At 34.1% G+C, this 14796-nt stretch overlaps 1 protein-coding gene across 1 annotated transcript in view; it reads left to right on the top strand.

Annotated features, from left to right (window-relative positions):
* The first annotated feature begins 8921 nt into the window (after nucleotides 1-8921).
* LOC124369127 (ceramide kinase) overlaps nucleotides 8922-14796 on the top strand; it is a 46822-nt gene continuing 40947 nt past the window's right edge. Inside the window, exon 1 of the mRNA XM_046826890.1 lies at nucleotides 8922-9159. Coding sequence (XP_046682846.1) covers nucleotides 9033-9159 — 127 coding nt within the window. The 5' untranslated portion in view covers nucleotides 8922-9032. The remainder of the gene's footprint in view (nucleotides 9160-14796) is intronic.

The following is a 14796-nucleotide window of genomic DNA, read 5'->3' on the forward strand; positions in this document are numbered from 1 at the left end:
CCAGTACTGTAGTGGTCGCTCACGCCAGTCGGGAGCACAGCTGATTGTACTTTGATTTGTTCATGTCATAGTAACGTAGAAAAATGTGATCCAGACATGACGAGCAGTTATTAGTCACTCTTGTTGGTTTATCAATGCACTGAAAAAATCCTGAACCCAGTAAAATATTTAAATATCTATCGCTCGTTGCAGTACTTTTAAGTAAGTCGATATTTATGTCAACCAATATTATCCCCATCTTTCTCTTATCTAAATGATTCCAAACGTTTCCAACTGAGATAAAAACAAGTTTAAATTACTGTCAAAGGTACAATAAAGTGCAAGTATGTAAAAGTATTTATTGTAGTAATTAAATTCCATGTAGATACCGTAAACGTCACCGAGTGTTATTTGTGAAGCAGTGGCTAGTAAACGTTTACTGTAGTAAACAATAACACCGTCATTTCTGTTACGTTGCTTGTCCGTCAGCACAATGTCAAACCCCTCCAATGCCTCCCCCTCCTCCCCCTCCCAAACCAACATTCGGTCAATACAATTATATCTAAGCATGACATATCATTTAGGTAAACTAGTAGTTCGTTAAAATTTTTATAGTAGCTCCTAATAATGCAATGACATATTTTTAGACAATCATTGCTCTCCTGACCTTGAAAAAATTTGACAAATGTTGAGTACCAGAAATTTCTAAGCACTTGTGAAAGTTAAAAGAGCCGTCATCGTCCCTGTTCGTGGACAGGAACCCCGACACAGACTACCCCCCAGCTGAGGACACATAATCCTTTACAGTTAAATATAACCATGGAATAAAGAAACGAAATAATCATCAATACATTTAAAAAGACAAGATTTCTATAACACTAGTACTTGAATATAATATATCTAATATTAGACTATACACTGTTATGGTTGTAGATATAGCATCGTATTGTTTAGCTGTAGTACATAAAGATAAATTTAATTGGACTAAGAACTTGGGTGTTTTACATATGATATTTAAAAAAATAGACCCTTAGGTATACACTTAATTAAAGCTATGAATAAAATTACTCAATGTTATGAAAAAATAGTCACAATAAGTAAGATCTAAAAAAAGATGTATTATTGGATGGTAAATTTATATCAACCGGACTGATAGAATTTGTACTCTAGGGAAGTTATAGCATGACCGGTGGGATGCGCGTGAGGAGTGGAGGAGTTGAGCGCGTGGGGGCACAATCTAAAGTAGGGGAGTGAATACGGTGCTACTAACCCTACTGAGAGTTTTCGGCTCCCGGCTCAAAGTGGTGGCGGGAGCCGAATATTGTAGTATTTGCCAACATTTCTAGACCCTTATGTTCTTACCACGGTGGTCTTTTATGATGAGCAATTTAGTATAGGAGACCTTGAGAATATTTGAACATTTCTAGACTCTTTTGAAGTTACGGCGACGGACTTTTATGATGGGGAATTCAATACAGGGAATCTTGGAAATATTGGGACCGGATGTACGTGATCTTAACAATGACTATGTTCTGCCGAAATTGTGTTCATAGCTCACCCTTCTTAATGAGTTCGCAGTAGAGATACCTGGTGGTAAGAAAGGGTTCTCATAAATTGGGAAAGGGTAGGAATTTATATTATTCTTGATCTCCAACGACGACAACAGTTCAGAATTGTAATTGTTACGCTTTGTTAGCCATTAAAATTCAATTTATCATATACTAACCGTGTAAGCTTCAGGATTTACGATAGTAGATACAATTATACACTACAAAATTTTCAACTGACATAGCCTAGCTGCTAAATTAAAAATTAATATAAAACTGGTTAAACTAATTTGTCAATATACATAGTAGAATAAGAAAAAACTCAGTTTTATCTACCAACTTGTATCAAGTTAATTTAATGATGTATACTTAAAATAACAATATCGCCAACGATCCACACGCAATAGTTAACATAACAAAACCCCGTTGTCGATGAAAATTATTTATTGTTCTTCGAACTACACCCAAATCAAAATTGTCCAGATTACTTTTAGTATGTTTGCGTTTTCTTACTTTGTTGGGCGTACTAAAAGAATTGCCAATTGGACTTATTTTTTTTCCTCCTTCAAAATTCGTCTCAGCGTACTTTCAGAAATTACAGTTGCCTCTACGACACGCTGTTGAACTTTCTTCAAATTTATAAGTGTGTTGGTTTCTGCTTCCCTTTTCATAAAATGGGAAGCACTTCTCTTGCTTGGCCGTGTATAACCTTTCTACCTCCAATTTTACTTTTTACATTATGATCCATCTCAAACTCTTTACTTAAAACGTAATGAGCACAACGCAATTAATTCACAAATTGTATTACAACTCGTGAATTGGCACAAGCGAATGTTTTTTGGGCGGCACGTATAGAAGACTGGAGACTGAAGTTCACAAGGCTAAATACGGCAACAGACTGAGCCGCTCCACCCCCCACCACTTTAGTTCCGTCTTTGCCTACGGCGCATCTCGAAGTCACCGGTCATGCTATAAATTCTCTACTATACTAGTATTACTCATTAAATAAAATAGGATGAAATGCTAACAAAATATCATATAAGCATTCATGAATTATTAATAAGTTAATTATGATTTTTGTTTGAGATTATTTAATTTGAAGGATGAAATTAATTGAAATTAACAAAATTCTATTTATATGCCATTTACTCAAATATTTTAACACTAAACGAATACGATTGATATAAATTAATAAAACTATGGATTTGCCAATATAAACTGAAAAATGGACACAACATAAATGAACACATGGTTAAAAAGACTGATTTAATAAACCATTTATAATATACTATTGGTGAAAGAATAATAACATAAAATGTACTCTTATTTATACAGATATGTATTCTTATCAAAATAAATCGATTAATTCTTGTAAAAAATAAAAAAACTTTCTCTAAGCTAAAAGAAAAAAATAGAATAAAAATTTTGTTTGCCAGATATTTAAATTAACAATAACAAAAATACAATAACATAACTAAAATGTGTACCTTGTGCAGAATAGAGTTTTACTGGTCAAACTTGTCGAGATCGGAGAGAGAAGTAATTCTTTCAGTCTCAGCACCCTCAGACACCTTGACGAGAATCTTTCCGTTGAAGAACCCCGCAAAACTGATCTTCTTCTCTCGCTGGAGTCTCCGTGCTCGCCCGAGAATTGCCTTATTGTGGGGGGTTAGGTGCTCATTAATAAACACCGGATTGTTGATCAACGCTGGGTCGACATCAGAGGCGTTGATGTTCTTCCTCCCTCTTGCAGCCGTCAACCATTCTTCTCTCACCTTCCTGGAGATAAACTGTGCAATTATTGGCGGATGGACGTGCTTTTTGGAGAAGAGACGCAGCCGGTGAGCGATAGAGAAATCCTCTTTTCTGAAGGGGACATTGATGGTGCGAGCGACTTTTTGAAGACAAAAGTATATATCCTCTCTATGTGTACTTGGCAGTCCGACGATCTCGATGTTGGCCGAGCGCGAATGCTGCTCGATGTCTTGCAGCTGATTGTTTAGATTACGCACCTCTTCATTTAGCTTCGTGCTTATTTGTTCTAAAGTCACTGCAGCGGGCTTCCAACTTCTGCTAAGAATTTTGCAGCTCGAACACCCTGGACTGTAAGTTTTTCACCTCTGCCGATAAACAATTGACAGATTCTAAAACCGTGTTGATTTTTTCGTCTGTGTTCTTGTTGATGTCTTTTAAAGACTGAAGAAGTTCTGCAATGAATTTTTTATATCGGCATCCTCGTTGCTACAAACCGATGAAACCGAGGCAGTTTCCTCCACACATTTGTCACACTTCCAGGACCTATACTTGCCCTTCGTAAAATTTTGCGTCGAACCGACACGTGAGCACGCCGGGTGAAAGCAGCGCTTACACTCAATGCACTTTGCCACAACATCAGAAGCAACGAAATTTGTATCGCACTTTCACACTTTTCTGACATTTTAAAATAATAAATATAATAAACGGCACAAATAAAATAAAACTAGAACGGCAGGTAATAACCTCAGCTGGACAGGTAGAATCTTGCAATCAGATAAGGCTGGACGTCGAAGATAAGAGGACCGGACTCATCGGCGATCTGATAACAACAAGTAACTGAAGTAAATTATCTGGGCATGCGCTTAGACAGAAGGCTTACATGAAAATCCCACATTTGGACAAAGAGACAAAAGCTAAATTTAAAAACAAATCAAATGAATTGGCTACTCTGATCTAAATCAAAACTTAGTTTGAATAACAAGATACTATTATATAAAACTATCCAAAAACCTGTATGGACATATGGTGTGCAGTTATGGGGCACAGCAAGCAACTCAAATCTAGAGATACTACAACTGTATCAATCAAAATGGTTAAGAATAATTGCAAAAGCGCCATGGAATGTATCTAATAAAACGCGACATCAAGATTTGAACATCCCAACAGTCAAAGAAGAAATAACCAAATTCAGTCGCATTAATCTTTCAAGATTAGAAGATCATCCAAACCACCTTGCGGTAAATCTACATGACAATTCTAAAAATGTGTACAGACGACCACCGAACTGCCATTTAGGTTCTTGAATTAATTATGTTAGTGTTAACAGTGGTTAACATCTAACTCATTTTACACTGTCAATGTTGTTTCTGTATATAATATTTATTTATTGTTCTTCTCAAATTGAACAGATTGTAAATAAATAAAATGTTGTCAACAAAAATTACTTCTTCTGTTTCTTCTGGTTTTGTTTGCTTTTGTTTCCTTCTCTTACTTTTATTAAATTTGGTTTTCATGAGAGTGAAGGGACCAATAGCATGACGTACAACTCCAATAATAGTATGTCATAGCGGTTATCCACAGGAACTGATGGTGCTGTAGAGTAAAATACAGCCACTGTTGATCGCTGTGAACGAGGTCATGTTCTGAGGCGAACTACTGAAAGTTGCTATCGTCACATGAAGCAGACCCTCATGAACGTGACTTGATGACACAATTTCGGTGACTTCTAGATTTGTCCTTATTGATCCTTTGCAGACTTGCCCTAAGCTTCTCCATGATATATCTTCATTTTTTAATGTACGACTTTCTCAGTATTTATGTTCTTTGTGGAGAATACGAGGCTTACCATTTGTTGTTTTATCCACTATCAAAACCGTATTTATAAAATATAACAATAAAAATTGTGCATAAAAAGTAGAATTTAAATATATTGAGCTCTGGATTTAAATAAATACAGAGAACAAAATGGTTCACAGATGTGTACTCAGCATCAGACATTATATCAGTAGTGAAGAGGAAATTAAAAGCTAGGTTGAGTTTCAATTGTCAGTCGACTAAATCAAGTTATGGTCAATCAGACATCGTCTCAGTACTGAAGAGGAACTTAAGAACTAGGTGGAGTTCCGTTAGTCAGTCGATAATATCAAGTTACGGTGAATCAAAGGCAGTGTTATAACATGTTACATAGCGTCCCGGCGCGGCGGAGCCGTTGCGAGGAGGTAGTGGGTGTTGTCTTCGACTAGGACACACGCTGCTTGTGACACAGCCGATTTGTGACACAGTTATTACAGTGCAGCATGCCTTTTTGATGACTGTCCTCGCACCTCGCGGCACAGACGCAACTTCAATCTGCCAGCTTCGTTTAAAAATATCCTATTTCATGGTGGATCTGTGTGTTTTGTGGCTTTTTTTCTTTTTCAAAGGGACCTCTCTAGTAAATTGTACCTAATTTATATTCTTGTAAAAAGTAGTTTTTTTATTTATTTATGTATTTATTATATTGTTATCTAGTTTGTAGTTTAATTATTATCATTATTATTGATTAGTGGCTTATTTTTATCAAGTTGGCCCCTTTACAGCATATTCGATATTAAATATACTAAATTAATTAATGGTTGAGCTTTAGTGAAGTGGGACTGAAACATTTCATTTCTGTTAGTCTGTCTGTCCGCACGATATTTCGAAAACGAACTGACCTAAAGACTTGAAATTTAATATTAAACTTCATTTATATATGAGGAACGGTATTTAAGTTTGATTTTGAACTTGTAAAACTTTATTCATAGAGTAAAACGAAAATATGATAGATTGGACTCAACGTAAAAAGTCAGTGACAATATTTGACTTAAGCACACTCTTACGTTGTAGTACTCTCCCTAGATTACTGGAAATGTTAATTGAACACTACTATAAAACCTAACTTACTAAACAAGTTCTGTACTGTCCACAGAACATCTAGAGAATACAATGCGTTATTTAGATTTGAGATTTTGCATGCAACCTTAGCGAAGCCTGTTGTGCGACACGTGGTATAGCGTGCTCTATACTGGTATGTAAGATTTATTGTAACGTTAACATTTAACCTTTTTCTTTTCGTATGATCTGTACGAGTACACTACGTTTGTATAGCAATCTGACACTACCGAAAAATGAGTAGGTGTCAGACTTTAACAAGGTCAATAACCTGTTTTTCGCAAGGAACCATCACAGTTGAGGTTGGACAACTTCCTTGTCTTCTTGCTGTGTTTGTGGAATAAACCTTTAGAGATGAAAAATTTACCATAATTGATGTGAATGTGCTCATCTGTATACTATAGATGTGTCATTGATAATTTCTAATGAATGTGCCTTTCATACTAGGTATTGACTTCCATTAAAATGAAGTAATAGATCAGATGCCGTTAAGGGGGTTCGGTATGCCCTATCCTTCCCATGTTAATTTGGCCAATTTTATGTACCTTTTTCTCAGAAACTTTAAAGCTATCATCATCAAACTTTAGGACACTACTATTTAGACCTTTGTTAACATTTAGAGCGGAAGACATTATAAAAATCTATTTTAAATTTTTATTAAAAAAAAATATAATTATAAACTATTTTACAAAAAATTAATAAATTTTTTATTTACAACAAATTAAATAAAAACTTCTTTTTTTTACTTTTTTTCCGCTCTAAATGTTAACAAAGGTCTAAATAGTAGTGTCCTAAAGTTTGATGATGATAGCTTTAAAGGTTTCTGAGAAAAAGGTACATAAAATTGGCCAAATTAACATGGGAAAGATAGGGCATACCGAACCCCCTTAAAGCTTTGATGGAAGAAAAAGAAAGCAAATCTAAAAAGGTTGAAAGAAAAGGATGTACTGAAACAGGAAACATTTCATCAACAAGGATTATACAGAATGTTTTTAAAAAACTGGTAGGTTACTGATAATGTGTGAGTCAAATCCTCCCCAAGGATTTATATACATACATACCTATATATATATATATATATATATATATATATATATATATATATATATATATATATATATATAATGTTTTGTTTCTTTGTAACTTGTATAGAATATTTTATAAATTCCTAATGAGAAAATATAATGTTCTTAATCTGTAACACATGGCTCTTCAAAGCTGATGAATACAAATAATTTGATAATGTTAGGATAACGAATATTGTAGATTTATTCACAAAACATTATAAAAAGAAGGCTTTATTTTTTATCAAATAAATATCTTTATGTATACTTAATATTGAGCATAATTGGCACATTTTACAAATCTTATCAATCTTGTTTATAAAAACTCAGCTCTATGTTTCTATTCGTATATCTACAACGTATTTATACTTTAAATTACATTATGATAATTAAAAAACCCAGCAGATATCTACAAATAGGTGCCAGAGATAGGCAAATGTTTAAAAAAAATAATTTTTCCATTGCGCTATTGGTCTGCTCAAACCGTGACTGAATAGGGCATCTTTTGCAAACGACTATTTATTAAAATCCATCATTATACAAATAATTTTCGAATTAAATATTGTTAAAAAGTAATGCCATTTATATTTTTTTCACAATGAATCTAATGCCCTTGTCTTCATATATCATGTTACTGCAAGTGAGTCTAGCCATATGGTTATTTATTAACGTATGAAACTGCTATGTTTGAATCTTGGTTTTATCCTGTCCAGAGCAGGTGCGACACTATTCTTTCATCTCCGGAAAAAGCAATTCAATAATCATTAACATTAACAGACCTGGTGTCACCTTTTGGAGAAGAAAGATATAGTGGGTTTGCTGCTTAAAATAAAGCAGAGAAGGAGCTAGACGGGCGTTTGGGTCCTAAATGGTGTACATCAATGACAGCATGACCTCAGCGTTGAGTGACAGGAAAAAAACATATAAATGTCTGGTGTTGGCGCCAAGTGGCGGATCAGCGACACCACGAATTGTCGCATAGACACACTTCTGTCAGCCAGTGTCGAGTGTTCTCGTATGTACAATACAAACAATAAACTTTAAGTCGGCGGCGCCGCTTAACGCTCACAGCCCAACGCTTACCGCTCGTGTCTGAGGCTTAAGACCAATATAAAAATGTTTTCTATCGCTAAGTGAAATCCCATGGAGTGACATACACCTTCATTGAACACGATGTTCCTTATTTAATAGAAGCTTTATGTCAAAGTTAGTCTACATGTACGTTTGTTTTCAAAATATCTCGTGGATAGGCAGACTAATAAAAATGAAATTTGTTAGTCACCCCTCAAGTGATAAGCTTTGCTAACGCTTAGCCAATAACATTCTTGATAGGTAACTAATTTGGAGGGAATGGATAGTTGACAATGGTAAACTACTCCTAATACTTAACATACTGTGCAGAAATATTTCCAACTTAGCCTAAAAGCCATTATTTCACAATTATCATTAAACAAAGTTGTTAGCAGTAAACTAAGCAGAAATATTTTAAATTACATTACGTTATGTACGAGCAAATTTATGTTGCTCTTTATAGGATGCTTTTCCTTCATAGGAAAACGTGATAAGGATCTAATGACAATGACCACCCATCGACGCAAGCCAAATGCTTGATACATCTAGTTTCATGAAATATATTAAAGCCTTTGGAAAGCAGAAAAAAATAAAGATGAGGTCTCTGATCATGTGGAAATGGAAACACCATTTCACAGGTTTAAAAACATGATAGTGACAGTTTCAGTGACAGACCAAGTGAAGCAATGGATGGCTTGAGGCCATGGAATCATCTAATGACTCGATTTGGGATATTGTGCTACTTAACACTTTTATTATTAGCAAGAAAAAATTCAAAGTTTATTTTCATCGAAAAACTCTTATATGGGAAAGAGAGACTCCACCTCATTGTAAGTTTATATTACTAATAGGTCTGTTAACTTAGGGTGTTGATAATAGCTCATGATATTTAGATGTAAGTGAATGTTTCTTCAAGTTATGGTCAGCATTCCTCTGCTTCTAAAATTAAGTGCATAGGCCTAGGACATTAGAATTGAAACATTAATCCTTATTAGCCTATGTACCAAAGAGCCATTTCTTTAACATACTGAAAGTATTAGCCAAAGCTGTGTGGGTCTAGCCATTATTTCGGAAATTTTCTCAAAATGCATTATAGTAATAGTGTAGAGAATTTTTTCTCAACCGTTTAATTTCAAACATCAAGCCCAGATTCAACTCTGCATCACAAATGATTAGGATGTAAATGTTTGTAAACAATTCCTGAATGGTAGGTGGCTAGTTTCTAATAAGTTTGTATAGTTTTAATTACAGTTTAGCAATTTAAAATTACATTTAAATTTATTGTAATAGATTTTAGGCTATGTCTGATAAATTGAGTTGTATCACTGTTTAATTTGGTATATAATATATTGGACCGTAATATGTATTGTGTACACCATAAAAATATAAAGTATTGATGCAAATGTTGAATTACTACTGGTGTTCATTCATTTCAAGAGAACGTGTAAGTAAGAAGTTTTACTTCAGTTTTGATGGTAAAAAGATAAGAGTTATTCTCCGCAAGGAGAAATATTTCTTTACAAGTAAGTTTATTTCACATATCAAACTTTATTCAGTAAATTTTTACTTTAGCCACTTTCATATTCATTTTTTCTCAACAAGAAAATAAATTAAAGTAGTAGTTGAATATGCTGGCAGCAATGTCTCTGGCCTTTGGTGCTGTCCCATGCTGACGATGATGAATGAAAAACATCCCCCGAGATAGAACCGTTCAGTATAATATTTAATTCCAAAAGGCTGATCACTAATGCTTGAGAGCTAAAAAGATTATAAACTCACCTAACCATGTTATTCAACATAGAAGGGCAGTGGCCAACTGCTAAAGAAGTACAAAAAGAATACAAATTCCCATTACAAAGTAAAAGAAAACAACATAATGGCTTTTCTGACACAATAATAGTAATATACTTAAAGTGCATTCACCTGCATTATGAAAGAGAAAGAAAATCAATTTCTTTAAATGAACTACGTAACCAAATCTAACCAATCAGAAAAAGCAACACCAAAATGACCAAAGAAACTGGACGGAAATTATAAAAGAAAAATGATAAATAAACTTCACCGTGGGGATAGAAACTGTCACCAAAATGACATGAAACAGAAAAAGTACCGAAAAAATCTTAAATTGCCCTTAAATGCAGTTTGTAGATCTCTTTTTCCCACTCAAATTCTCTGCCCTTTTCTCATGTAAATATTGGTAAACCTTTGATTCCTTCTTCTTATATCTACCCCACCTTAGTTTGTAATCCTCCCCCACCTAGAAACACTGATTCCTACTGGTCCCCTAGATCTATAGACTAATTGAGATTTAACCTAAATTCATACACATTCATAATTGAGGAGTGACAAATCAAATCGTGTTTTGTCACAGTTACTAAAATATTGGGAAATCACAAAAAAATTGTTGATCATATGTTTTTAAGCTTTGCAATTCTTTAGGCTGCCTCATTATGAAGTTCATAGATTTAAATTATAATTAACTCTGTTTTTCTGTTAAAAGTTTCCTTTTTTCTTTGTAAAAAGTGCTTAAATAAGTTGGACATAAACACTATTTGAAACAAACGGGTTGGACAAAACACGTTTTGTTTAAATTACTCAAGGACATATCACGCTTTGATCGAACCATATCTTATAACCACGACAATGGATAAGGGGTCATAATAAAGGTAAAACAGTATAGTTTGTTGAAAAAGTGTATTATTTACATTGATTTTAAGTTGCCTACAGTTGAAAATTAAGAAATACATTGATAAAACTATTTAGCATTTAATTCACCTTCAAGAAATCATTGTTTATATTCTTATGGCAACCTCGTCTTACAAAACACTCACACAAAAACTTCATCATTGTCATTGTCTTGATTATTTACTGCCTCAGTGTCATTGATGATTTTCTTGTACCATTCAAAGTATTCACCTGGTAAGATCTCCCAGTCCTGTCCAAACAGTTTTTTGAACGTCCTTTTTTCTTTTCACTTGAAATTGGGTGGCCTAAAAGAAATCTCTTCTAGTGCGATATCCATTATCTTCTTGTCGTTTACTTGCTTTTTGTACAAAGTCACAGAGTTCTCTTCATCCATATCTTCAAAACGGTAGTTTTTTGTAGCTCTCACGCCAACTTTAATAACTTTCTTCTTTGTCACCAATTGTTTGTCTTTATTTTTCACTTGACTTGTCACAGTTGCTCTCTTGGTTATGAAAATTCGTTTCATTACACTAATTTTTTCTAAGTTCTTGAAGTACGTTGACAAGGATTTCGTTATTCAAAGTTTGCCAGTCAATTCCAAGTTGTTTGACCTGTCCAATTTGTTGATACAACTTAGTGTAATCTTCTTTCGATAAAATTGTGACATTCTTTCTTAGAATTTGCTCTACTCTGTCAAAAAATCCGGTCCGCAGGTAAAAAAGCTGTGTCCTTTGACGGGATAATATATCTGAATTTCCTCTAAGGTTGTATTTACTGTGTGCATGTAAAACATAAGTGTGTGGAAGTACTATGTTATTTTTATTTTGAGCACCGCACCCGTCACAAAATAAACGAAGTACAGTCTTACCGTTGAAGTCCATTGTGTTTTAAGGTGATAAAAAAAAGTGCTGATGAGACCTCTGTGCTTCCTTTTCCAGATTGGTCTTCCGTCCAAGTGTAAAAAATAGGGTCCTTTGTGGCCGTCAACTATTACCAATGAATAAAAATTAAATTGCCTTAGATAAAATGCTTCCTGAATGCAAGTTTTAGGCAGCGGCTGGATCTGTTGGAGATCAAAACATAATGAAATGGAGTTATCAGGTTCCGTTTTAATGTAGTCGTAAAATGCCTTTGCTCTCCTCTTGTGGATGGTTTTTTCGGCCATTAACATAGCTTTTTCTTGAGAATTTGGTGGCGCCTGTTTCAATTTTTCTTTTATTACTAGGCACTGGCTACAAACATCAGACGCTGGAGTTCTGAAACCTATGTTGAATTCATTTCTAAAAATGTCTCGGAACATAGAAAAACTAACTTTTAAGCTACCTTCTGCATCAGAAAGCGTTGAGTGATATGAATTATGTAGTTTTCTTATACTACACTGGCTGCTCAGATAAACCCTTTTTGATTTTGTTCTATTGTAATGATTTTCAGTTGCATGCAACCCTGATATAAATTTCTCTAACCTTTTCTTTCTTTGCAATGCTTTTTCTACTTTTTCTATCTCCACCTCTATGTTCAGCGATTGCATCTCTCCAGAATTTACCTTTTTAATTATACTTGCTAGCCTAGTTCGCCCAAATTTGGTAATGGATAAGAAGTTTTCCTTGCAGACTGGAATACGTTTATTATTGATTACTGAAGGAATACAGTACTGAACTGAGAATGCATGTTTACCTGAACTTGGTAGCTCACTACGTTCCTTACGGGGCCTACGCATCTTCACTGGCCTAGGTTGTACTAAACTGGCTACAATATTGTCTTGTCTAATTTATCTGGGATTTTGTACAGTTTATCCCTGAGAATTTTGACATCTCTTGGCCTAATTTGACAACACATCAAATGTCATGTGTTATGTTTGCAAGGAACAAACAACACTGATCCGGTTGGAGCTGAATACCTTTTAAGCTTAACTGCCTTAACCTTAGTTGTTACTTTTTTTTTCTTTTTCTTGAATCGTTGTTAATTAAGGAAACTGGCACTCCACCATCCAACTCACTAATTGAAAACTCTTCCATCACTGAAACTACTGTTTATCCTTTTTAAAACACAAGCAAAAATGCCATAAGTTTTTACAGAACTCACTGTAACATAACCTCTACCACTGTAAAATCAACTCAACATGGTCACAATGACTCCATTGAACCAATAAGAACACTTCGCTGACTGACTCCCATTGGTTGTTGGACAAAAACATGATTTGATCCAAATGAGGGTGTGGACAAAACACAGTTTGATTAAATTCATGATTTTCCTACTTAAGTTACATGGGACAAAACATTTTTTGGTGCCTTTTGCTATGTATAGGTTGATAGAATTCAGTGAGAGGAAAAACACCATGTGCATAACTCAATATCGAATTTTTGGTGACAAAACACGTTTTGATTTGTCACTCCTCAATTTTTTTGCAGTATACGATTTGTCTGCATCTAAAATTCTGTCTGAAAATGAAAATATACTATTTAAAGAAATTACACACATGTGAGCAAGACTACTTTAAAGGTATTTTTGCACAAGCTAAGGCAGCAAACATTTAGACTTTGGAAAGAAATCAGCAGTTTTAATAATCACCTGTGTGCAGCAATGGATAATGTAGTTGAAAATGTAATGTTTTAGAACTATCCAGTTGACTTTGAATTTTATTGTACAAGTTAAATCTGTTATGTTTGCATTTCAATAATTAGTTTTTAATTCATCCGTAGTTGTAAATTCAGGTAAATATGGATGTTCAGTATGCAAATAGTGAACTTTGATATGCATTTTAAGTACGGGAGAGCTATGGGGAATGTTAGGAAAGTTAAACAACTTTGCCAAGAGACATACCTTAATTGTCCATTGCCCAAATCCAAAATATTTGGAATTCACAATAGTCCATGGGAAGCAGATTTTTAAATGGTACATTGATTAAATGATCAACTTATTTAAAGATACTTAATCAGCTTAATCACATTCATAACTGTCATCTAAAAGGACACACAACTCATTTCAGGGGATTGAGATGAAGGAAATTATGCATACTACCTAGTGTACTTGTTTGTATCCCTTCTCTTGCAATAAATCTGTAATTGGCATACAGATATTTTTAGAACTCTTAACAAATATACGTAAAACAAAATTATATTTCATAAATTGCTTCGAATGAACTCTCCTTTTGTACATTGAGCAGACATAAGAAGTATTGTAATATATTTTTTTTAAGTTCAGGATAACAGTTGCATTATCCTTTTTCTTTCATCAGTATCACAAGTAATAAACAATAAACATTAAATGGCAAGTCCTACAGAGTAACCTAAAATGCAGTTGAAAACAACTTGATGCTAGTTATCATATTTGTGAAGACGATAATATTGTCCTCTGCTTTACAATACAGAATACAGTAACAAGACAGCTGATCCCAGTTCTGTTTCGTTGGTTTTCAGTCTGCACTTTATTTCACTCATGTCAGTTTTGCCAATGCGGCTCACACCATAAATCGTCCTATCTTTATCAATGTAGAATCTAGGTGAAAGCTAATTAAATTTTTCGGTGAAACGAGCGAAAGAGTAACAAATAGTAGACAGAGTTTACAGTGAGATTGGATTTAACTTTGATAATTGTTGCATGTCATACAGTTGCCAGAGTAACTAATTTTCATTCTCAATAACTGCTTAAAAATTATATTCACAATATATAATGTATTTTTGTTAAAAGTAAAGAAAAGAGATAGTTAATTTGGGCATAAATTCCTTAAATATTTACTCTCATAATTGGGAAATCTTGGAGAAATCCAGTGACTTGGTACCCTA

Source organism: Homalodisca vitripennis, chromosome X (genome assembly GCF_021130785.1).
Source record: "Homalodisca vitripennis isolate AUS2020 chromosome X, UT_GWSS_2.1, whole genome shotgun sequence".
Taxonomy (NCBI): Eukaryota; Metazoa; Arthropoda; class Insecta; order Hemiptera; family Cicadellidae; genus Homalodisca; species Homalodisca vitripennis.